Below are 24,859 nucleotides of genomic sequence, written 5' to 3'. Positions count from 1 at the left end.
TTCGTGTAAATTGTGTAATTTTTAAATATCATGTGTACGGTGGTCCTCCCCTCTCGTGCTTGAACGGGGTCCACTCAGCATCGGGAGGTCAGCTGACTAGAGGGAAATTCGATTCTCACCTCAGCCACCCTCGAACGCGTTTTCCATTGTTTCCCACGCCGTCTCCAGTCAAAAGCCGGGATAGCACTCAACATAAGGCCGCGGCCGCCTCTTTCCCTCATCCTTGTATATCCCTTCCGACCTTCACATCCCCCACACGGTCCCTGTTCAGCATACCAGGTGAGAGAGCCTGGGCGAATTACTGGTCCTCCTTTGCAGTTGTACCCCCGAACCAAAGTATCACACTTAAGGTCACTGACCTTGATGTGGTAGAGGTGGGATCCCTCGCTGAGCTCTAGGGAAAAACCAAATCTTGAGGATAAATGGAATAAGAAGGAAAACATGTACGATGTATCTATAGCAATTCGTAGTTTAAAAAAAAACAGATCACATTTAAGCTCACCTGCATACACCCCAGTGTCCCTCCTTGGGAACTTAGAATTTCCATTCTATAGTTTTTCAAAGCACTTGACTATTATATCCTTTTCGAAGGCACATGATATTAATATCATTTTCAGTTTCTCAGGGATTTTAAATTCGCCAACCTATCGGCATGAAACATGCCCCCTGAGAGACAAGATTCCGACCCATCTGCGCTCCTGAAATCTTAAAAGTAGTTGATTGGACGTATGAATTATTAAAATAATGTATTATAGACCTATAGACCGATGATGGTTTCTTGTACTCATAAAATATTTTACAAAGTATGTTGTGTGTTACTTGTCTATTATCCCTCGTAAATAATACAATTTAGTAGCCCTTTCTGAGCGTAATATCCAACTACTTAATTAAAAGGAGTTACGATTTCAACGGCAAGTCACAAATCACAGGTATTTTGAGCTGCAGAATAAGGAACGATGCTTATCCTCGCCAGGAGCACAAGTAAATGCAAGCAGGAAAAATATCGCCTAACGCGTGCCTTATCATTCTGAGAGTAAGTGTCAGAATAACAGTGACATTGATTTAATCTGATGACCTAGCGAATGCCCTCTGTATCACATAAAAGGCCATATAAAAAGAGAAAGCTGGTAACTGCAGTCAGTGCCCGATCATGTCTCCGTGCTGCTACGTTCAATTGTTCCTGTTTGGTCTGCTCAGCACAGGCGCTGTCAGTGCTCCAACTGGGGAATGCACAAACCTGCGAGCACTAAGTAATATTCATCTCAATCAGGTAAGTACTTTTATTTCCTCATATTAAATTTCAGACTGTGTTGCGAATTCTTCACGTCGATTACGTCCGTAACATTTTAACCATACTGTTGCGAATTAAGCACCGCCTGTTCCATCGCTCCAAGGAATTTCTGGGCCAATAAATGAACACACACATACACAGTTATATTCAACCATGAACGACCATACTTAATAATTACTGGCTACTTACAAGTCTCTCTTCTCATCACACAGCGGGCGGTTGGGGTTGGGCCCGTCGTTATTACCCGAGAGTCGCTAATACTGATTGAGAGGCCTTGCACTTGTGCTCACAAGTCCAGTCACCCCACACAACAGCTGCATGCGGACCGCTATCTTTGAACACAAGCCTACTGGCCACACAACACACGCTGATTGTTCCTTGGTTCGACTCCATAGACAGTCCAGCAATTCACTGAGAAAAAAACAGTGATAATGCTCTTCTCGACAACGACCACTGATATTGTTCCGATTTCACTCACGATAGCGGCTCCGGTCGCTGACTCTGCGACGGTCCTCAGACCACAGAGGTACACACACACACAGTACTCTAAGGCAGTACACACCGTAGTCCGCTACGCACCCTACGACACGCTGACTCCGGAGGAAGCCAACAGCCAACAGCTACTCACTTGATACTCCAACGTAACAACAACTCCTCGTTCAGACTGCTGTGGGACACTAACGACAGCCGGCACAGCTGTCACCCTTACCCCGGCCACAGAACCCCAAAACACGGAGTCTGACTCCGACTTCAAGTCCAACACTGACTGACTGTTCGCGGCTAGCCTCCTTTTTATAGCTTTAGTGATGTGAACCAGAATATTGTCGATGTGGCTGGAGTCGGAAAATTCTCGCTGCACATCGGAGAAACGCATCAGGAAACCAAACATAGAGAAGTATACACGGGAAGCCCATCCATTCCCAACCCCAGGCAAACTGGAAGCTCCCCGGTCGTGTGTGACTGACTAGGCCATTCTACGAAGCACGGAGAGGTACTACCACAGGGCTGTCACGTAACAATACTTCGGCCGTTGTGCATTTCAAAAGTATTTTTTTTAATATTAAGCGTTTAAGAAGAAAGAAAGGCTGTCTTTCTTCTGAGATCCAATTTTGATCCCCCCCCTCCCAATTTGGCCCCTCGGGGAGATTGTTGATTTTCATTAGTGTAGGGACTATTGGAGTAGTAAGTTTCCTCTTTAAAGAATATTATTTTTTTATGGTCACTCGAAGTACATTAATTCATGCCTATTTTAATGTTTATACTTATCTTGTACATCGATACACGTAGGTTTCCATTATTCTAGATTCAGAGTTTCCCGGTTCACCGTTAGAGTACGTCACTATAGTGCGACATAATGGCGAATGTTCGTTGTTCAAATATCTGTAAAGGGCTTATCAAGGAGAAATTACTTTAAAAGTACCGTAAGCAATTATTATTATATTTATTATTATTATTATATTTATTATTATTATTATTATTATTACTCTTATTACTCTTATCACAGGTAGGTATTATGGTGACGATGGGACAGGAAAGGGCTAGGTGTGGGAAGGAAGCGGCCGTGACCTTAATTAAGGTACAGCCCCAGCATTTGTCTGGTGTGATAATGGGAAACCACGGCAAACCATGTTCAGGGCTTTCGACTGTGGGGTTTGAACCCACTATCTCCCGGGTGCAAGCACACAGTTGCGTACTCCTAACCGCACGGCCAACTCGCCCGGTATTATTATTATTATTATTATTATTATTATTATTATTATTATTATTATTATTATTATTATTTACATTGTTATAGCCTTCTTAGGAGCTCGATTGCACCAGCATAGTTGATATGTTGGCCTTCTTCTTCTCCAAAATTCTCTCATCCTCTCACTGAGCTGCTTCCTTCGTCCTTCTGTACAAATTATAGTGGCTTTGGTGTTGCGTTTGTATTCGAAATGGTCATTGTCGATTTTGGTTCAGAATTTACATCTCTCCTGTAGAATGTCGTCCGAGATTTCCTGAAGATCTGTTTTTAATTCCAGGTTGAGAATTCTTTTAGTTAGTCTGTTACTGTTCATTCTGATAATGTATCCATAAAATTTCGATCGTCTTTTCCGAAAAGTGAGATAATTTTTCAGAATAAAAATATATTTCCTGGAAAGAATTTTTCTCTACATTTCCTCTATACAAACTGGGCCAAACATTTTTCTTAAAATTGTCCTTTGCTGTTTCTCTATGTCATTGGTTAGAGACCCGCCAGCAATGATTAATGTTTCTGAAGCATATAACGCTTCAAGATTGATTACTGCATAGTAAACTCAAAGTTTTTGATTTTCCGATACATTTATAATTATTTTATTGTACCTGTCACAAGTGACCCTGTACGTTTTCTGTGATTTGGAAATTCATTACCGGTATTTGTTTCGCGGTTTAAACCAGAGGGCTGAATATATCTTCCCAAATATTTGAATTGGACACCAGAACGATTTTGCCAAATTTATTTATCACAGGTTTTCCATCTAAGTATCGTGAAGCTCCTTCCATCTATTGAGTTTTCTCACACTAGATCTAAAGGCCGTTTTCATGGCAATTTCATTTAATTTTTCAACGGAATGTATTGCTTCTTGCCTGTTATTGGAAAAGATAGCTATGTTATCCGCAAAGGCCAGAGAGTGCAAGTGAATTCTATCTTTAAGCAGTCTGCCAAGGGTTATTCCTTCAATTTCCTTCTCCCAGGTTCTGATTACTTTCTCAAGTACGAGACTGAACAGTAACGGAGATAATCCATCTCCTTGATGGACCCCGGTGTTAATAGTAAAAGGCTCAGATATTTCACCTTGGAATTTCACTTTTGAAGGAGTGCCAATTTATGTTATTCTGATTAATGCCCTTGTATTATTAGCCACTTGAAATGTGTTGTGTTTGACGGTCTATAGAGTCATATGAATTTCTTAAAATCTACAACGCACAAAAGTAGTGACTGTCTGGTTTTGCGTATTTGTAGGAAAGTTTTAGGATTTAAAAATGTTCTATAAAAGATTTCCCTTTTCGGAACCCTGCCTGGTATTCACCAATTTGGCGGTCTTTTTGTTTCTCAAGTCTAGAGGTAAGTGCCTTGGAAAAATTTGAAAGAAACTGGTATCACGCTAATTTCTCTATAATTATTGATGTTGTTTTATCCCCTATCCTTTTTAGTGGATGGATTAGCACACACTTCCAATCTTCATGGATTTCTTCAGTGTTGCATGTTTTCAAGAATCAAGTAGATTTTCCGGGCTACGCTCTCACATTCTATCTTCAGAATTTCAGCAATTATGCCATCCTCCCGTAGGGCTTTGCAATTTTCGAGACCATGAATGATTTCTTTGAATTATCCCAATGTTGGGGGTTCTGAAACTTGATTACATGAGGGTGTTTCGAAGCTCAGTTGTTCTTTAGGGGATTCACAATGTAAAGGATCCTTGAAAAACACTGCTAGAAGTTTGCAATTTTCTTGATTATTCGTTTCTAATGCCCCATCCGGGCGTTTGAAGCAAAGACCAGGTGCCTGATAATTTACTCATTCTTCTCGGAAAGTTTTGTAGAAGTTACGTGAATTTTTGTGTGTAAAATCTTGTTCAATTTCTGCCATCTGTAGTGATCATATTTGCGTTTCTTAGACCTGATGATTTTTATACTTGTATTTTGGAGAATTCTCGCCAGGTTAGTTCAATTTTATGAGAATTCCATTTCTGCCAGGCTTTAATTCTAAAATTTATGGCCTTGTCGCAGTTTTCATTCCACCACCTACGTTTGCGTTTCCTGGATAGTGTGCCAACATTTTGAGAAGCCTTCAAATGTATGTCTTTGAGTCCTACCCAGTTCGAAGGATTGTGAGTAGGGACATTTTCAATGAAAGTACTGGTGTTCTGTTAAATAAATTCCAGATTGACGTGCAGGGTTTTTGTTATTCTTGGTTTGGACCTGTTTGGGTGGAATTTTACCTTGTTTAAGGATAGATAGTGGTCAGAGTCAATGATTCATTTTTTAACTTTAACATTCATAATTTCTTTTCTATTGTACTTGGAAATAGTCACATGTCTACTCGAAATTCTCCCAAGTGAATATCTGGTGATCTCCAGGTACCTTTCTTGTGTGGAAGCGCCCGGAAGTGTGTTTACATTAATTTGAGATCAACATTTGGAAAAGTCCATTCAACTTTCTTCATTTTTACCATTCCTATTGAGCGCTGGGATAGTTCTACAATGGTCCTGAATTTCTTTTCTCTAGCAATTTGGGCATTAAAATATAAAAGAATTTTTATGTGTTGTTTGGTCTTATGGCTGTTGTTTCTTATAGCAATTACCAGAATTTTTCCATCATTTGTGGATCTTGTAGTTATTGGTGGGAGCATGCGCATTAATGTATATATATAATAAGAGTTTTGTCAGTACATTACTCCGAATTTAAAAATAATGATATTTCTGTATCGGTCTTGTCCACAGTAATAAGGAAATTCACTTTTCACTTTTCCGTAATTTCTGTCTGTCTGTCTGTCTGTCTGTCTGTCTGTCTGTCTGTATGTCTGTCTATCTGTCTGTCTGTCTGTCTGTCTGTTTGTCTGTCTGTCTGTCTGTCTGTCTGTCTGTCTGTCTGTCTGTCTGTCTGTCTGTCTGTCTGTCTGTCTGTCTGTCTGTCTGTCTGTCTGTCTGTCTGTCTGTCTGTCTGTCTGTCTGTCAGTATATACGCGCATCACGACAAAACGGCTGAGGATAATTTAATGAAAATCGTTATGTGATTTCGGAAAATAAGCCGCCACAATCTAGGCAATAAATCATTTTATTCACGCTGAGTGAAATGGTAGTTTAGGGGAAAGCCTAAAATTTAATTCTCAAACATTTATGTTATTATTGATCCTATCGATAAATACTACATAACGAAATTTTATATAGAATTAAATTTCCGATCATGTATGTCTTACAGTACCGGCTATGATAACAGAGATATTAATAAATTCGTATTTTTTTATCATAAGTATATTTGATCATATGTCATATCAACGCCGAGCCACGAGAAAATGGGTAAACAGAATTGAATCAAATTCGGAATATAGAGTCCCGGAATAAGAAACTACAGTCTAGGATGTAAATAATTTTATTCACCCTGGATGAAATGGTAGTTCAGGGAAAGGCGCCTAAAATTTAATTTTCAAATATCTATGTTATTGGTCCTATCGAAAATACTACATAATAAAAGGGAATACACTTCCCGATCATTTATGTTCTATTCAGTTTTACCGTACCCACCATAATAAGAGTGGTATTTCAGAGTCGGAAGAAAATTAAATGTGAAGACCTACAATACCGAAAACTCAAAAAAATGATCAACAATAACACTAGATTGACCAATGTTTGTTGTGATATTCTTTGTCTCTATTGCTGCCACTCATCTCCGATAGATGGGATTACTGCTGCGTACCGAATATAACAGCCTGTCTGAATATTGGCGGGAAATAGCTGGGAGTTAGGTAACTTTATTCATTAGCATGCCATTCCTAATGTTCATACATTTTCTGATACCGCTGAGACGTAAAACACTGGTTCATCATCGTATTGCAGCTATTCGATCCCTCCTCTGGTTTGCTTATTGAAATGATCAGTGTACAAACTTAGCGGATTTTTGGCACAGCCTCACTTAAAACCTCGTGTAGAAGTGCAATTTCGGACTATTCCTTATTATAGCAGCACAATTCACTAAATAACTCAAAATTCAACCTTGAAAAGAGCCGTTTCTTAAGAAAAGCTTCTTCCTCTTTAGTTTAGTAGAGTTTTACATTTATTTTGTTCCATATTAGCAACTAAGAGCGTGTTTTTTCACTGGCTTGGATGAAAAATTTGCCTCCAAGACAGATAGTTCCCCCATTCCCCGCCAGTGTAGTGAACTGAGATTTTCCGACTCATCGGGTACTCCTATTAAACAGGTAAGTAAAAGGTCATAGATTTTGCCCTGGGAATATACACTATTCTCTCCTCCTCCCAGCCCCCCGCCCCGTAATGAAAGAATTTTCACGACTCACGGCTGTCTGCGGCCTGATCATTCCAGCTTTGTAACTTTGGACTGTCAGATCGGCAGCGTAGTACTGTTCGTTAAAAGTGAGAAAAGTGTGGTTATTCATGTGATAGAGCATTTCATATGATAGCATTTTTTAATCACGGCATTCCTGCTGGCGTCATTGTAATGACCTATGTTGAATTCAGTTGGGAAAACCACTGAGACAGACTTTCTGAGGATGTAAAAATGCAGGTGGAGAGTGAGTGTCTGGCATTATGATGAAAACTCCCCAACTTGATTGTGTCTGATGGTAGGCAGTCTTCACATGAGTAAGGACGTTTGAATACTTCCCCGTCGCGTTTCTAGGGTAAGTTAAGAGCTGTGTAATTTAATGCAATCTTACTCACAACGTGTTCACTACCTAACCTAGAATTATGTATAAAATTAGTATTCCGTACCAAAGTACGGGTATATCAGCTAGTCAATGTATAAGGTTTTTTTCCTTATTTAGTGGATAATGTTGAAATGCTTTCAGAAGGTGAAGAAAAGTTAAGTATTGAATTAATAACATTTCTTCTTACAGCGAACCCAGTACCGAATTGGAATGTCTCCTTATAAAGGAAGTTTGCCGGTTTGCCTTTGTAAATTCTATAATTTCTTGAGTCAAAATGATTTTCACGCTTGTATTTAGTTTTCTGAAGTGCTAAAATTAAAAGCTTTGAGTTATCTAACCTGTCTGTTAATTGCTTTATCTTTCCAGTTTTCCGAAGAGTGTTGATTAGACTACCAATGAAAGTCTTACATTTTGGGCGAAGAGATTTGGGAATCTCCGATACATACCCGCATGATATAGTTATGAATTTGATTGGTTCCGTATTGAAGTGGGATTACAGTAAAATTAAATTAAATTCTTTCAAGATCCACCTATTCAATACAATGACATTTTATTGTGAATCAGTCACATGTCAAATGGTCAAATGGTACTAGTTTCGGCATCTATGTGCCAATATCAGCCTTAAGTACAAATTAAACTTTATATATATTCCTAAAACATCTAAAACACATTTTAACACATTATAAAATACAATTACTGTAGTGATACATGAGATAAGTTAAAAATATCTTACAATTGATTGCTGTGATGTAAAATTCTTAAAATTCCGGCTGTTCGTTACATATTTCAGTCTGTGTACATCTGGGATAAGTGAACTTGTGCTGTTGTATGTGAATAACATTTGTTAGCTTGATATTAGGTGGTTTCGGGGAAGTTTACTTTGATCACGTAAGATCGTGATATAAATAAAGATGAATTCCCACTTCAATTTAAACGTCTCCTACCCGTATTTAGTTAGTTTCCACCTTCGGCTCGCGAAATTACCAAATAGCTCTCACTTACATCTAAATACTTATTCTATAAGTCAATAAAAGAAATGGCTAAGTTTCACCATGCATTGTTTATTAAAAATCAAGGAAGGTCTGACGCAAATAATTGTCATGAATTCCTATTAGAAAAAGGTGACTAAGAAACCTTGAAATATCTGGGAATCACTTTGGAAGTGTTAAGTTGAAACTATTAAAAAAACTTAAATCGGAAAAATTAGAATGGAAACATTAAATTACATATCATTAGGTTGGAAAACATTAGATTAAAAAACATTAGATGCATCTAATTGACTGAATGAAAGTTATGTAGAATCACAATATTTACAATATCGTAGATTGAGAGTCTTTAAATGTTGGACGCAGCTTCCATACTTAGTTACAAGTGAAATAAATTAGAATAAAAACTTTTTTCTTACAAATTCATGTATGAAATTACTCCGAAACTCCTACTTACTTTTATCTAGTATTCGTTAATTCCTTACAATAAAGTATTTTTGCTCTATTGAAGCTATTCGTGCTCAAATACAACAACAGGATTGACGTGAGAAATTGTCCTCAGAAATTTGTTTTTCTTTTAACACTTAAAATGCATCACACTTTTCAAACACGCTTTCAAACTTCTTGGTTTCTCTTCTCGCAGAGGCAAAGATAACCCATTAAGTCATTATATCTTTTAAAATAGTATGATCAAATTTTAGGCCTGAAAACTACACAAATTGTTCTCCTATTTCGGAGCATTAATTAATTCAAGTGCATATCTATGCCATGAAAGTATGTTATCATGTATATCTAACCATCATTCAATCAAATCATACTGTAATCAAGTGGTCTAGCTTGTAAGAAGACTCTATTTATTATTAACAACCCTCAGCTGTGAAAAGAAGTCACCACTGATATCGGATGATGGTGTGGAATAAACTTCAAAGCTTCCCTAATCTGTATGAGAATTCTTATGATCAGAAGAAACACATGGATGTAGGTTAATTCCATATCATTTTCCTCATCAGGAATTATCTGATGATCTACAACTTAAATAGGATCACCATACGGACGTTACTGCGATCGTATCCTACGCTACATATGACTTGTTCAAGGATCAAGGATCATCTCAAAAATACGTAACTTGAAATACTATCATTATTAAAATAAACTATGACTTCACTTGCGGTGAGACAATAATCATCACCAACATTAATCATCATACCCTCAAACCATTATTCACATATAAAAACCGTCACTTCGCATTATTCATCTCTTATGACATTTCACGTTACAATAAACGCGTTAAATCATTCCAACTTGACGGAAATCTTACTGTCATCATTGACCCTTTACTTGATTACTCCGTCATAGTATCAATTTTTTAACAATTTTGTAAAATATCACCATACCCTACTATTTAGCCAACATATGCTACATACGATCTCATTTCCACTGTTATTTGATGTCATGAGCTGTCACTTAAGCTTAGTGTTTATCGCAACGTCGTATAGAATTCACCTTAGAGAGAAAATTTACCTTGCTTTCATGTAACATTGACAGCATTATGACCGGGTTAACCAACTATCACTGGTTAAACCGCATCCTACATAAAAATTTGACGTTTAGGTCCGATGAATACCTATCGACCTTTAACCTTACTATATTGATTTCGTCTTCTCATATGTTATCGCTTCACTGGCATCGATTAAAATAGCACTTTAAAAAATATATATAAATTTCCGTTTATTAATGACTTAAAGGGACTTATCTTTTCTCTGGATCCCCCGTTGCCATCTCATGTCCGGGTATATGGACATGCGGGCTTGGTCCACGGCATTTCCCTCATCTGTTTGGGAACACCTGGGATTGTCTCGGCCGGTTATCGGTCCTCATGGGCTGAAATCGTCATCTCGTGTCGCCATAATCTAGGTAGCTCCGCCACCATTTCCTTAGTGCATCATGGCGCTGGTCTCTCGAGCAATCGGAACAAAACAAGACGTCAACTTGGTTAATGTCGTCGTCTTATGGATATGTTTTTCTACAATTTGAATATGATATAAGAATAATGCTCTTTAGGAAATTAATCTTGGGTTTATTCTAAAGTTTGTAATGCGTATATGAATATTCCAATTGAATTATGGTAATATATATTCTTCTTCTCTCTCTCGCTCTGTCAATATGACAGCTTTGTAGCCTCTCGGAATTAATTACATCGGCTATCACGTCGTCTTAGGTAGATCTCGTGACGTAGTAGTGCTGAAGTTTTTATATTCCGAAAGTACACTTCAATTTTACGGAGTGAAGTATTCTTGAGCACTAATATTTCGTAAAACAGCTTGTGGACAAAGGTTCTTCTCTATTTAATGTCCAGTATTTTGTTAAAACACTGCTTTCCTTCCTCTTGACTGCGTCCGTGATGTTCTCCTTATGTGTGTATCGAATGTTAATTTTTAATAATAATTCTTAACAATCTTCTCACATTTTTTACGACCGCCTTCTGTGCTCCTTTCTCATCAAGCGCCTGACGAAAACATTACTCCTTCGGCCCATAGTAGTGCTCTGACGCTTTACTGTTGGCGTTTTGATGACTTGAACTCCATTTTCGTTCCAATTAGATCTTGTTGGGAACAGTGAAATGGCACAGTACCAACTGTCAAAATTATAAAACTTGCTGAAAAGTCCATAAAAGGTACCTTAATTTTCCATTTATGCTTAATCCTTAAAATATGAGATAGATATGATTACTGATATATTGTGTAGCAACTTCGACGACAGGTGTCGAACTTCAACCTGTGTATTTAGGCGGGATTGTTGACCCCGAGCCAGTTTGTTTAGAGTAATACTATTAGGTTAGAGTTAGTGAGGGAGTCTATTACGAGTATGTGAGGTTATGGTAAAATTCTAACTTAAGCCTATGACATTAGTGACTCTGTGAGGTTGAGATACTTTGGATTATGACGTCATGTGTAGTTATTCTCCAACACATCTATGTGGAAGAGGCAGCTCCTCAGGTGCGTGTGGATTTGGAAGCTGCAGAACTATGAATGTACAACTACCCATGTTACCTCGACTCTCGTATGGAGCAGCGTATAACACGATCTTGATGCACGCGCCATCAACGCTACTGGAATAGGCCTATATGCCCCCAGCACTTCTCTGCGCCATGTGGTACATGCGTGATATGTCTCCAATGCATTTAAATTTGCATTTACGCTAGTTTCTCTGCAATATCTTCCAATTTTGGAGGTCCTTTGCGCTGGCCTGCCCGGTCTCCTGATCCTAACCCGCTGGACATTTACATGAAATGTATGGTGTACACTGCTTCGTTTAACGAAATCATCGACCGGGATCAGAGCGTCAATAGCACCTGTGCTTTAGTGCCACAAGGCCCATTTATCTTCGGGTGGCTTCAGCGGACAACATTGTCGGACAAATTCAGCATATCTCGCGATGTGGCTAATTTACCTTCTGTAATTCCGCCGTGCGTATCTCGATGGCTATTTACCGACTTACGTATTCTAGCTTTAATCCCATGAACCACTTTCTGTCATTTGTTACAAATGCTTAGATACACTTCGCAGAGCGAGACGCGAAGTCGCTACGGATTTAAAAATAACCTCAATTGAATCTGAGCGTCATACTATGCATCCATGGCATTAATAATAACCTGTACAGGATTATAACCATTAGAGCCCGGATTCTAATGCATTAATAGGTTAGAATTCAAACTTCCTGAAGCGAGTAGCAAGTATAGTCTACCTTCACAACGACTATGTTGTGGGGATTGCATAAACATTAGGGGTACCGCCCATCAGAACCCCTATAAGTTTGTTACTCTTGCTACATTATTGAACAGCAGGTGGCCCTCACTTCCTACTAACCAAATTAGTTTGCAATCTAATCTGTTACTGCACCCAAATCCGGGCTTTAATAATCATTAAAGAATTGTAATACAGAAGCCCATGTAGAATGTCTATCATGTTTCGTGACAAACGGCTGACATTAGTAGGTCTCAAAGTCTCTCCCCAATTTTCCACCGTATATTTCTCTTTCTGCTAGTCTCAGTATACCGTGAAGGTAAAATAGATTGAAAATTGGTGGTAACATGCAGAGTTCTTTTATTTCCCTTCTGTTCGAAAAATACACGGATATATTTCCCTCGTGAAGTAGTTAACAAGTATTCCTTATACTTGTCCTTAATAATATAAAATTTCTTTGAAGGAATCCCGTATTCCAGCGGAACGACATTAAGCAGATCAAAATCGTTTTCAAATATATAAAAGTTAAATGCAAAGTTCTTGGCGATTCTGTGCACTGTTCCAAAAATTGTTCGCTGTGTGTTAATGAGATTTATACAGAACGCTGGTTTATGAATTCCGCCGTGTAAGGTGCAGTTGAACTCCATTTTATTTTATTGTATTTGCTTCCTAAAAATTACCGAAGCTGCCACAATAACTTGTATCTAATATATATCCACATTTTTAGTGGAGGATGGTGCAACTAGTCAGGTACATATCAACTACTTAATTAGAAAACCTCGTATCTCGCAATGCTCATCATAACCATTATTTACCTTAAAAGTTGTCACGCCACCCAGTCACATATCGATATGTAGTCCAGCACAACAATTTTCTTTGTGTTCATTTTTCCATGGTAATGTGTAAAGGAAAATGGAGTGCGTAAATACGTCACGCTAACATACATTCCTACAGTACGATACGGCAAGGATCGTTTTCCTTTACACATCGGTACAGGAAAGTGTACTGAAATTTTTTCTGATGGACTACACATCCATAAGAGGCTAGGAGGCGTGACTAGTTTTAAGGGAAATAAATGACAGAAAAGGTATTGGGAGATACGAGGTTTTCTAATTAAGCCATCGATATGCTGTATAAATAAATCAGTGACAGAATTCTGGAACATTATGATAAATCCCTAGTATACTTTTCATAGTAAAATTAAAGCTCAGTGATTACTCTCCTTTGAATTACAATAATCGTTTTTATCTTTTCAGGTGTGTGGTGATTGGTTTTGCGGTAAGTCAAACCGCCATGTACCCATGGACAAAAGCACATGTTTACGTATACTCCTTCACAAAGTCGATGAAACTACCGTAGCTATAAGTTTAGTTCTCAATGAAACAAGCCTACGCCAGGAATACACAACAGAAGACGCTGAGAATGCTGGGACATTGCAAATGGCAGGTTAGTACGAATGTAAATCGTGGTCACAACATAGAGTTGAAAACTTCTATCCTGGGCATTATGAGATATGTCTGTCGTCTGTAGGTGACCGGGTGAGGCGTGCAGAGGCCTCAAACGTTATCTAACATTCGTGACCTACCTCGAATTTAAGTTGAGTGCTCAAAGTACGTTGGGTTGCCACCTCTTCCAGGAACAACTCAATCTGTAATTTCGTATGCCTCGTCTACGAGACGCATCTATATGGAAAGGAAAGAGAATGGAAAATCTTATTATTTATACATGTTGAACATTTCAGCACAGTAAATGACACTCATCTCATTCTCTTCTTAACATTTCTAGTGTAGGAGTTGCTGCAGGGAGCTTATGTAAAAGGTCATCTCTATTTGCCAGCAATTCTGCATAAATTCGATGGCACAAATATCAACATAAAAAGTCCATGAGGTTTAAATTAGGTGATTCGGTGATAATTTTTACAGCGTATTATGTAGACCAGTCGATCTCTGGGATTAATTTAACCCTCGTTCCTGAATAAACACCCGGCTGCCTATAGAATACTTCTTGACAAATAACTCATTGTCCAAGTCATCAAGCGTACATGGGAAGCCAAACAGCACAAGACTAAATGGAATCGAAGTTATAGAATTAATGATTGACGTTAGAGGAAGCATTCCTCTTTTTCTCCTCCAGTTCTGCAAATCATTTAAACACAATCAGGCATTAATAAAAGAAATTTCATTAACTGCCTTGAAATAATCCGTCAAAATCATGAAGAACCAAATTTTACAAATTTTAAATGCGAAAACATACAGTATGTCAAATGTGAAACCTTTGTCCTGGGGGGCAGTCCCCAGTAGGGGAAAGTCGAAATATATAAATACGTAGGTTATTTAAATAACAGTGTGATTTATGTTGAGGTGTGTGCTATTCTCCTGTTCGGCAAGAGTCTCTCAAACTTCCTCCCGATGGGTTTGTTACCTGTTGTAGGTAGTCAGTGTGTGAGCCGTTTGAATGTCTGCTAGTGCAGATTAAGTTTAATAATTTCAAATAGTATAACGCAATGTATTCCCAGTATGCGTGTCACAGCACTAGCGCTTGAATGGAATTCTACAGAAACAGATTGTCTCTTGATATTTACTTCCTTCAGATCCCATTACTGAGTTCCCATTGGGCGAGTTGCCGACTTATGCTTTCCACGCTGGAGTGATCTCTTCTCTATATTCTGGAATATACTAAGATCTGGATACCGCCTGTCCCACTCTTCGTGAATAAAATGCGCAACAGTTTGTTCAGTGCGATGATGCTCTACGAATATGAGCAGAATGTCCACAAATTCGTTATTAGTGTAGCATGGTCATTCCTTTGCTATGAATTTCAATACACTTGATGTTTATGTGGTGGAGGTGTTTGCACCCTGAGCAATGTTCAGAGTCATTACGTAACGCTTCAGATAATTTAGATCCCAGTTCGTCTGCAGCTCCTGACACATTTAGGAACATCTCAATTTCCGCGTTGTTACATGTAGACGTTCCCTACATTTGGATGATAGACCCTACAGTGGTCGACGTAGACCAACCGTTCTACTGCGAACTGTGTGTCCGAAGCCCCAGGTACAGCGTTTTTGACGTGAGATAGGTTAAGGGAGAAAGAATATAAATTAATCTATCGTATCAGAAGAATTCATACTCTCATAAGAAATATAACGCACAATAAGTAAAGGATTGTTAAGATTTTTCAGCCATCTGCGTGATCTAGCCCTACAAGCATGTGTCTTACATGGATGTCCTCGGCCATCCACGAGGATATTATCCTGAATCGGAGGGCTGTTTGCACAGTCTACGTGAGACAATTGCAGTGCTATCCGAGGATGACGTGAAGGCCGAAGTCTAGAAAGCGAGGAATGACCATCTAGAAGTTATATCAGGCTAACTGCGTGCTACGGTGTAATGTGCAGTCACTCGATATGAGCAGATGACGTTTGCTGGCCGAGGAATTTCAGGGTTGTAACACTCCGGATTTTGTGATTGCAGACATTTTATTAATTATCAACAGGAAACGAACCTCCTACACAATTTTGTGAGTGATATTAATATTCTTGAGGGGGTAGAAAGATTAACGTATTTATCACTGAATTTCTAATTAATTAATTAATTAATTCATTCATTCATTCATTCATTTTCCTTGTCGGGATAAAATAATATTTTGCCAGTAAGTTTGTTTGGCTTTATTGTTTGTATCTGTCAGATCATCTCTTTAACGTGCATACTTCACAAAGGAGAAGACCATATACCAGTGAACTGTCACAGTCTCAGAGCACATCACAGCTATCGAGCACGTCTCACTTCTTCAGATTGGCCTTACAGCACGAAAAATCCATCATTGTGTATGGCAACGTATGATCTGTTAACATATCTTCTTAGAAACATATGAGTGGATCCTCAGATTCTGTATACCGTATGATACATTACACGAGCAATTCACAATAAACAGCTAAGGTTGGCCAAACCTCTCAAAGGGGCATTTCGAGAATTAAGACGCCGTCGCACTGATCTGTGGCAAAACAGGTGGTTGCATGCTATTCCTCTTTTAAGTGCTGCATTTAATTCTCTTGCGTTGTGAGGTGGAGCAATTACAGTCATGGGGTAATTGACAGGACAGTTGCAATTGTACTGTATTGTTCATTGCATAACATTTTACAAGATGAACAAGAAAACAGTTTATAGCAAACAGGCAAGAAAATAAAAAATGGTAACTAGTTTAGCATTTGAATGCATCAGAAACCAAGGAAATTAAAACAATTTAAGAATTGAATGTTGGAAAACAAAGGAAAATATGTTATGTCATTTAGTGACCCTGAAATCCACGTTTTGCTGAAAAACACCTTTGGATATTATACGATTTTGAAAATCACGTTATGTCAATTTAATACTTTACCATTAGATTGAAATACTATATGAAATTTTATTATAACGGAAGGAATGTAATGGTTTTACGAGATATATTATATAGTGTACAGCGTTCTAAGGGTATAATATTCATTCTGTTTTAGTGCACTTATTTTTTGCTACGTGAATGTGCGTACGTTAAACATTACGAATAAAAAGACATTCAGTCAGCCGTGCAAAGTCACCGAAAACGCAAGAAAAGCACAGAATTGATAATGTAGGATTTTGGACGTTAATATGAGACAGCAACGCGATAATAGCCACCTCACCCACCGAGTAGTGTTCGGACATGGCGAGGAATACACAACACCGAATATTTGTGGCAGGAAACCTCACACTTTGATAGCAGATTTATTCAGTTGCTGAGTGTTGAGAGGAGGATTGGAATGGTGGGCGATTGCTCTCGTAAAATCACGACATACATGTTCAAAGATTGCCATGTCAGCTATGCCAAACGTACAATTCCCTGTACGTCAAGGAACTGATTGATCACTAAGGATCGATAGGCACCAGCATTATCATCCACTAATACAAAGCCATCACCCACATTTGTAGTAATTCCTGGAAGATTACCTCTGTACTTAAGTACATAGATGATGCCGTCCGTTATCTTCCGTAATCCAGACACGGTTGTGGATGATAAACGACGATAGCAGCTAAGATAAGATTTACCATAAAATTTCCGCGATTTGCTGAAGTGACAGTAGAGCAATAATGCATTCTTTATTTTTACATGTGTTTTCATAATATCGCCAATTCATAATCATTGACTAGTAAATAATATTGTACGTAGTACATGCACTTAGTGGCCAAAAGTCACGGGAAGAGGTGTCTCATCCCTGAGTGTTGCGGCTAGCTGCGGCGTAGCTGAGCGGTCTGTCACGGACACCTGTGTCGTGAAGATGGCAAAACGTCGCCAGTTAACCGACCTTGAACGTGGGATGATCATCAGCACACGGCACACTGGTATTAGGATTGCAAAGATTACACACGAATTTGGGATTCCGAGGTCAACAATGTCGTGGGTGGATCTTCAATATCGCAGAGAAAATGTTACTACCGGCGTAAATCACCACACGGGAAGACCACAAGTGTTCAACGAACGGATATCACGTCGCTTCCGCAGAACTATACTGGACGCTCGGAGGGCTACTGTGAGGCAAATCACCGCCCAGTTGAATGTTGGGAGTCAGGAACCAATTTCTACCAGGACTGTAAGGAGGCAACTGCACCGCATAGGCTTCAGCAGCCGACGATCAACTCGTGTCCCTTTTCTGACAACTAGACAGAGAGCTCAAAGGAGTGCATGGGCCCGCGAACATCGGCAATGGACCATGGAGCAGTGGCGGCGTGTTGTATGGTCCTTTGAAATCCGGTTCCAGTTGCATCGAGCTGATTGGCCCGTGAGAGCATGGAGTATGCCCCATGAAGCTATGGTTCGTGCGTTTCAACAAGGTTATATCCAGGCGGGAGATGGCTTCGTTCTACTCTGGCCGGCGTTCTCATGGTCGCAGTGAGGCCTCATTGTCCGGCTTCAGAGAGCGCTGACATGTGAACGTTTTGTTGACATTTTTTCAAACAATCTGCATCCCTTTCTGGCCCTAGAGTACAGTGACGCCATACTTCAACAGGACAATGCGCCATGTCTTCGCTCTGTGGTGGCACGTAGGTGGTTGGAGGTGCTCTCTAGTAAAGTTACGACCATGGATAGGCCCTCCACATTCCCCGATCTTAATCCGAAAGAGCACTTATGGGAAGCTGTCGATGCTGATGAACGCTCCACGAACCTCGCACCAACTACACAAGTATATTTGTGGGTAGCAGAGCAAGATGCGTGGATCCAGATTCATTCAGAACGACGCCAACACCTTTTAGAGTCAATGCCTCGCCGTATTGTTGCCGTTTTGATGGCTATAAGAGGAGCTAATCGTTATTAATATCACACTAAGTGCCTTACCATGATTTCTCGCAACACAGTGTATATGCACATGGGTGCAGCCAGTGCCTGCTAAGAACAGTGTGAAAATATATCTCACAGGGTCGTTGGTACATGCGTTTTAGTTGGCTTGGCAGATTGATATTTAACAGCAACGTGTGGCTCAGTGAGGAAAGCAACGGGAAACTACCTCACTAATAACTTCCCTTGTACATCGCTTAAGTGATGCCTAGGCCATCCATGATGGCTAATGGTGGAGCTATTGAGGATCCAACCAGCCTTCAGACTGAGGACTGAACACACATATATTCATGCACAAGTTTCAAAGTGATCTGATAACATCTGAGGATTTTCTTTTAGAACGAAACATGTCGTTCTTTCTTTAATACTGTGTATTTTTACAGGCTTATTATAGTGTTATGTATATTATATTTTAACTTGTGTGTTTGATAGACTGAAAAGCTATACATCAAATGCTGTATACCAGAACAGTCATCTGACCACGGATAGGAGTTGGAGGCGTACATCGGTCAAACTTGATCCAAGTACAACATATGATGTAACATCTTTGCTACAGATGGTGCTCGTTCCATATCTCACCAGACTCTAATGTTTCATTTGCATGGGTAAAAGCAAATTGTGACCTAGATAAAGGGCTTATACTTCCACTGCTTCCGACTTGTTTGCATAGTACGATTTCACCCATACACGTCATACATACATACATACATATATGTTTACACTATGTGACGCTAAACACGTATCAGGTTCGAAATTTGCCCGATGGGAGTTGTCAGTTTAACACAATCACTCGTACGGTTGGTGGCGTATAGACAACAAGTCAAGTGCTGAGATAAATAAGGGAAGAGTACTCATTTATGCTACTTACCGAATTATAACAGTGACAGTGATTTAGTAATATGTACAAGAAGTGGATTTCACCCCTCGTAATGGAGTGATTCATAGTGATGTCTCCAGAGTTTGGAGAATGTTCAGGGAGACGCAACAGTTGCTGATCGACTACAGATAGAACTAACTTGCGGAACGTCTCGAAGGGAATATTACAATTTGTACTATTCAAAACATTTTCCCCACTGCCCCTTCGTTCAGCTGGAATATTTGTTGGGAAGAACTGTAGACTCATCTGTATATGGATATACAAATGACATTACCCTTCTATTGTACGTCCCAAAGAAAGGGAAAGCTATGATTATGGTTTCATCCATGCATCAATATAGAGAAGTACAGTGGATCTTACAACTGGGAAAGAACAGATTATTGCTTTCTATGATTACACAAAGGGAGGAGTCGACTCACTGAATGAGAAATCCTCTAAATATTCTACGAGTCGAACAATTGCTACGTGACCAATGGCAATATTTTTCGCACTCCTGAATGTTGCGGGCATCATTTCGTACATGTTATTGTACAACTGTTTCCATGGTAATGTACTGCAACTATACCACCCACGCCAGTACCCCATAGAACCATACGACAGAATCATTGTCCCCATAATATCGGTCTACCGCCATATAGCACCATACGCCAAGGCGTTCGATGGTATAGGACCTTTTAAGTCTAGAGAAAATGTCACCTCGTCTACAAAAGCGAAGAAAAATAAAATTCAAAGTGATGGGTGAACAAAAGCTCTTTCGACCGTGCAAGGATCAACTGCACTCCTACTTTCCAAAGAATCAAATCAACGGCCCTCCACGGCCATGGTTCGTTCGCGACATAAGATCTAAGTATAACACTAAACTAACTTAAAGGCATAAATGAACGGAGGGAAATTTAGGATACAATCTTTTTCCGGCAAAATTACAAGCAAAGAAAGGTTGAAAAAACTATTTATTATTCCTTGATAAAATCACGATTAATTGAAATCAATGGCGGACAGTGCACAGACGCAGAATACGAGGGTCGTGGCGAACGTGAATTTATCAGGTGAATATTCGTAGTGTGGCAGCTCAGAGTGTATAACATTATCTCTACCAGTGCAGAGTTTCTGAGTGAGTGTTAGTGAAGTGATTGGCGAAAGCAAAAGGCAAGAAATCAAATAAATTAATAATGCCACGCAAGGTGAAGCAAGCGAGAATGGAAGCCATAGTTAAGCAGGCCGTACAGGAAGCGCTGAGCAGCAAGGAGGCACTTGGCACGCTTGCCAACCTTATCCAGGGCAGGTAACAAAGTCAGTTGTTGATCAATTAAAAGAAACTATTAATTTGAATATCAGTGTAATTGAAGAACTTAGTAGGGTTCTGGAAGAGCGGGACAAAACAATCAGTGATTTAAAACTGAACTGCAGGATAAAACTGACTGTTTAGAACAGTATCAGAGAAGGCAGTGCCTACGTGTGTTCAGTATACCTGAAACTGCGAACGAGAACACTGACAATTTAGTTCTTGAGATTGTGAAAGAAATCGGGGTCAGTCTTTGTGAGGATGATATTGATAGATCTCACAGGGTTGGGGAAAACCCAGAACGGGCGTCCGCGACCTATAATCGTCAAGTTTATGTCATACCGTAAGAGAAATGCTATGTTCACAAACAAAAAGAAACTTAAGGGCTCGAATAAAACCATCCGCGAGGACCTAACTCCAGCAAGACTCCGACTTCTTCAGGACGCAGTCGCAAAATTTACCGTCCAGAACGTATGGTCTAGAGATGGGATCATATATGTAAAACAAGGGAACCGTAAAATAGCCATAACTATTCGTTCAGAATTGAACAGTATTCGCTAGTCACGAGCAGACTCTCTGTAACATAAGGACCGCCATAGTTATTTTAGTTCACTTAAGTTAATTTTCCACATAGTTGTAGTTTTGATTGGGTGCTAATCTTATAGTTGTAGTAGTTACTTCTTACTATCAGTTGTCATAATTTAACTCTCAAGTAGGAAGCTTTAAGCAACCAGAAACAAATGTCTCTAATTTCAGCCTCCTTTCACCACTTTTAGGTCATTCCCCCGTCGTGCCAGCCCCCTCGCAGAATACTGCTAACCGTCGCAAATACATTCTTGCGCCCTGCCTTACTTCCTTACAAATAGCACATATCAATACATTGTCCCACATTTATCAGAATTCTCCGAAATATTTTCAACCTGTAATCTGCATGCTATAATGATTTCAGAGTCATGGCTGCGTCAGTCTATCCCTATAGCACTGGTTAAAATGAGTGGATACACTTTAATTAAGAACGACAGAGAGGGAAAGCCTGGAGGCGGAGTCGGAATATTTATACGTGATGATTTGAAATATAAGGTAATATTTAAATCGCCAAGTGAATACTCTCACAGACCGGAGTTCTTCTTCGTGTAAATTGAAGTTCATGGTACGAAATGTTTACTCCGTGTAGTGTACCGCCCACCGAAGACTGGAAACATCACAGATCTAGAAGAAGCGCTACAGAATTTAATATCCAGGTATGAACATATGATTTTAATGGGAGACTTCAACACTGACCTGACAAATGAAACCACTGAGACTAGGCGACTAACATGCATGTGTGAATCCATTAATATGAAAATTCTGCCCTTACAACCCGCACACCATGTTGCAACCTCGCACACACTCCTCGACCTAATCATTGCAAACAATAATGACCTATATTAACACATGGACAGATGCCTGTGTCAGGCCTTTCGCGCCATGATATGATTTACGCTGCATACTCTTTAAAATGTCCAAAATACAGGCCTAAGATAATCAAATACAGGGATTTCAAAATTTTGAACGATGAAGCTCTCATTGAGGATGCTCTGAGCACACCATGGCACACAATTCAGTATATAAAGGACATCGACGACAAAGTATCTCATTTTAACGAACTTCTCTTAACTTTATATAAGACATGCCCCATTACGTACTGCTCGAGTAAAGCGACCCTCTAACCCTTGGCTCAATCAAGAAATTCGTGATAAAACGAAAGACAGGGACTCAGCCTCTAGTTACTATGTGAAACATCCAGCGCAGGAAAATTTTGAGAATTATAAAATATTTCGAAATAAAACCATGCAGATGATAAGAAACGCTAAAATACGCTACTCGTACGAAATTTTAAATACACATGAATCTGCTGTTGCATGGAAGACTCTCCGCGATATGGGTCTAAGTAAAACGAAGACAAAGGACAGTAACTGTAATGTACCTTTGGATGATCTGAATGAGTATTTTAGCTCAAGAAACGTCCAGACGAACGGAAATACCAAGAGAGCCACTATTGACAGAATATCTTCAAAGGGAAAGCATGGGGGTGAAACATTCTACTTCTCTCACGTGACACCAGGTGACATTTACATTGAGACATGACATAAAATCAAAGTCTACTGGACACGACGGAATAAACCTGTACCTTTTAAGAAGAATTCTAGACATCATTCTTCCTACAATAATGCATATGATTAACACATCTCTTATGACGGGAATCTTTCCTGAGAACTGGAAAAATGCAATCATCCGACCCTTGCCGGAAAACAGTACCCCCACAACCCTTGACGATTACCGCCCTATTAGTATCCTCCCTGTACTAGGAAAAGTACTGGAGAAACTAGTACACAAACAAAGGACAGACTATCTCTTACATCGACAGATATCAATCAGGGTTTAGATTGAGCTACAGTACCAGCACAGCATTAGTAAAAGTAACTAACGACATTCAGCTAGCAATGGATAACGGACAAATGACAATTCTTATTCTCCTCGACCTTACAAAGGCATTTGATTGCGTAGATAAAGTCATTTTACTAGCTAAATTAGAAATGATGAAATTTCCTAATAATGTATTAAGCTGGGTACCTTCCTATCTCAGTAGACGTAAACAATGTGTATCAGTGGGAGACAATATGTCTAGGTGGCGAAATAATGAGATGGGGGTAGCACAGGGTGGGGTGTTATCACCACTTCTGTTCTCCCTATATATGAATGACCTATCAGAACAACTGACGAACTGTAAATATCACTTATATGCCGACGACAACCAATTGTACACTGACTGACAGAGCAAATGCAACACCAAGAATGAGTGGTTCGGAAGGGATGAAAGTTGGGGAAAAAACAGAGACGGCACGGACGAATAATTGATGTTTATTTCAAACCGATATGCAGGTTACACAATGCGCACGGCATCGACTCAGTAGGATGTAGGACCACCGCGAGCGGCGATGCACGCAGAAACACGTCGAGGTACAGAGTCAATAAGAGTGCGGATGGTGTTCTGAGGGATGGTTCTCCATTCTCTGTCAACCATTTGCCACAGTTGGTCGTCCGTACGAGGCTGGGGCAGAGTTTGCAAACGGCCTCCAATGAAATCCCACACGTGTTCGATTGGTGAGAGATCCGGAGAGTACGCTGGCCACGGAAGCATCTGTACACCTCGTAGAGCCTGTTGGGAGATGCGAGCAGTGTGTGGGCGGGCATTATCTTGCTGAAACAGAGCATTGGGCAGCCCCTGAAGGTACGGGAGTGTCACCGGCCGCAGCACATGCTGCACGTAGCGGTGGGCATTTAACGTGCCTTGAATACGCACTAGAGGTGACGTGGAATCATACGCAATAGCACCCCAAACCATGATGCCGCGTTGTCTAGCGGTAGGGCGCTCCACAGTTACTGCCGGATTTGACCTTTCTCCACGCCGACGCCACACTCGTCTGCGGTGACTATCACTGACAGAACAGAAGCGTGACTCATCGGAGAACACGACGTTCCGCCATTCCCTCATCCAAGTCGCTCTAGCCCGGCAGCATGCCAGGCGTGCACGACTATGCTGTGGAGTCAATGGTAGTCTTCTGAGCGGACGCCGGGAGTACAGGCCTCCTTCAACCAATCGACGGGAAATTGTTCTGGTCGATATTGGAACAGCCAGGGTGTCTTGCACATGCTGAATTATGGCGGTTGACGTGGCGTGCGGGGCTGCCACCGCTTGGCGGCGGATGCGCCGATCCTCGCGTGCTGACGTCACTCGGGCTGCGCCTGGACCCCTCGCACGTGCCACATGTCCCTGCGCCAACCATCTTCGCCACAGGCGCTACACCGTGGACACGTCCCTATGGGTATCGGCTGCGATTTGACGAAGCGACCAACCTGCCCTTCTCAGCCCGATCACCATACCCCTC

At 40.1% G+C, this 24,859-nt stretch overlaps 1 protein-coding gene across 1 annotated transcript in view; it reads left to right on the top strand.

Moving 5' to 3' along the window:
• The first annotated feature begins 1,136 nt into the window (after positions 1-1,136).
• The window catches only part of LOC136874993 (uncharacterized), a 30,798-nt gene continuing 7,075 nt past the window's right edge, over positions 1,137-24,859 (top strand). Inside the window, exons 1-2 of the mRNA XM_067148703.2 lie at positions 1,137-1,270; positions 13,683-13,872. Of these exons, the coding sequence (XP_067004804.2) occupies positions 1,151-1,270; positions 13,683-13,872 (310 nt within the window). The 5' untranslated portion in view covers positions 1,137-1,150. The remainder of the gene's footprint in view (positions 1,271-13,682; positions 13,873-24,859) is intronic.

This window comes from Anabrus simplex, chromosome 5, assembly GCF_040414725.1.
Source record: "Anabrus simplex isolate iqAnaSimp1 chromosome 5, ASM4041472v1, whole genome shotgun sequence".
NCBI lineage: Eukaryota > Metazoa > Arthropoda > Insecta > Orthoptera > Tettigoniidae > Anabrus > Anabrus simplex.
This window is presented reverse-complemented; position numbering and strand designations above follow the sequence as displayed.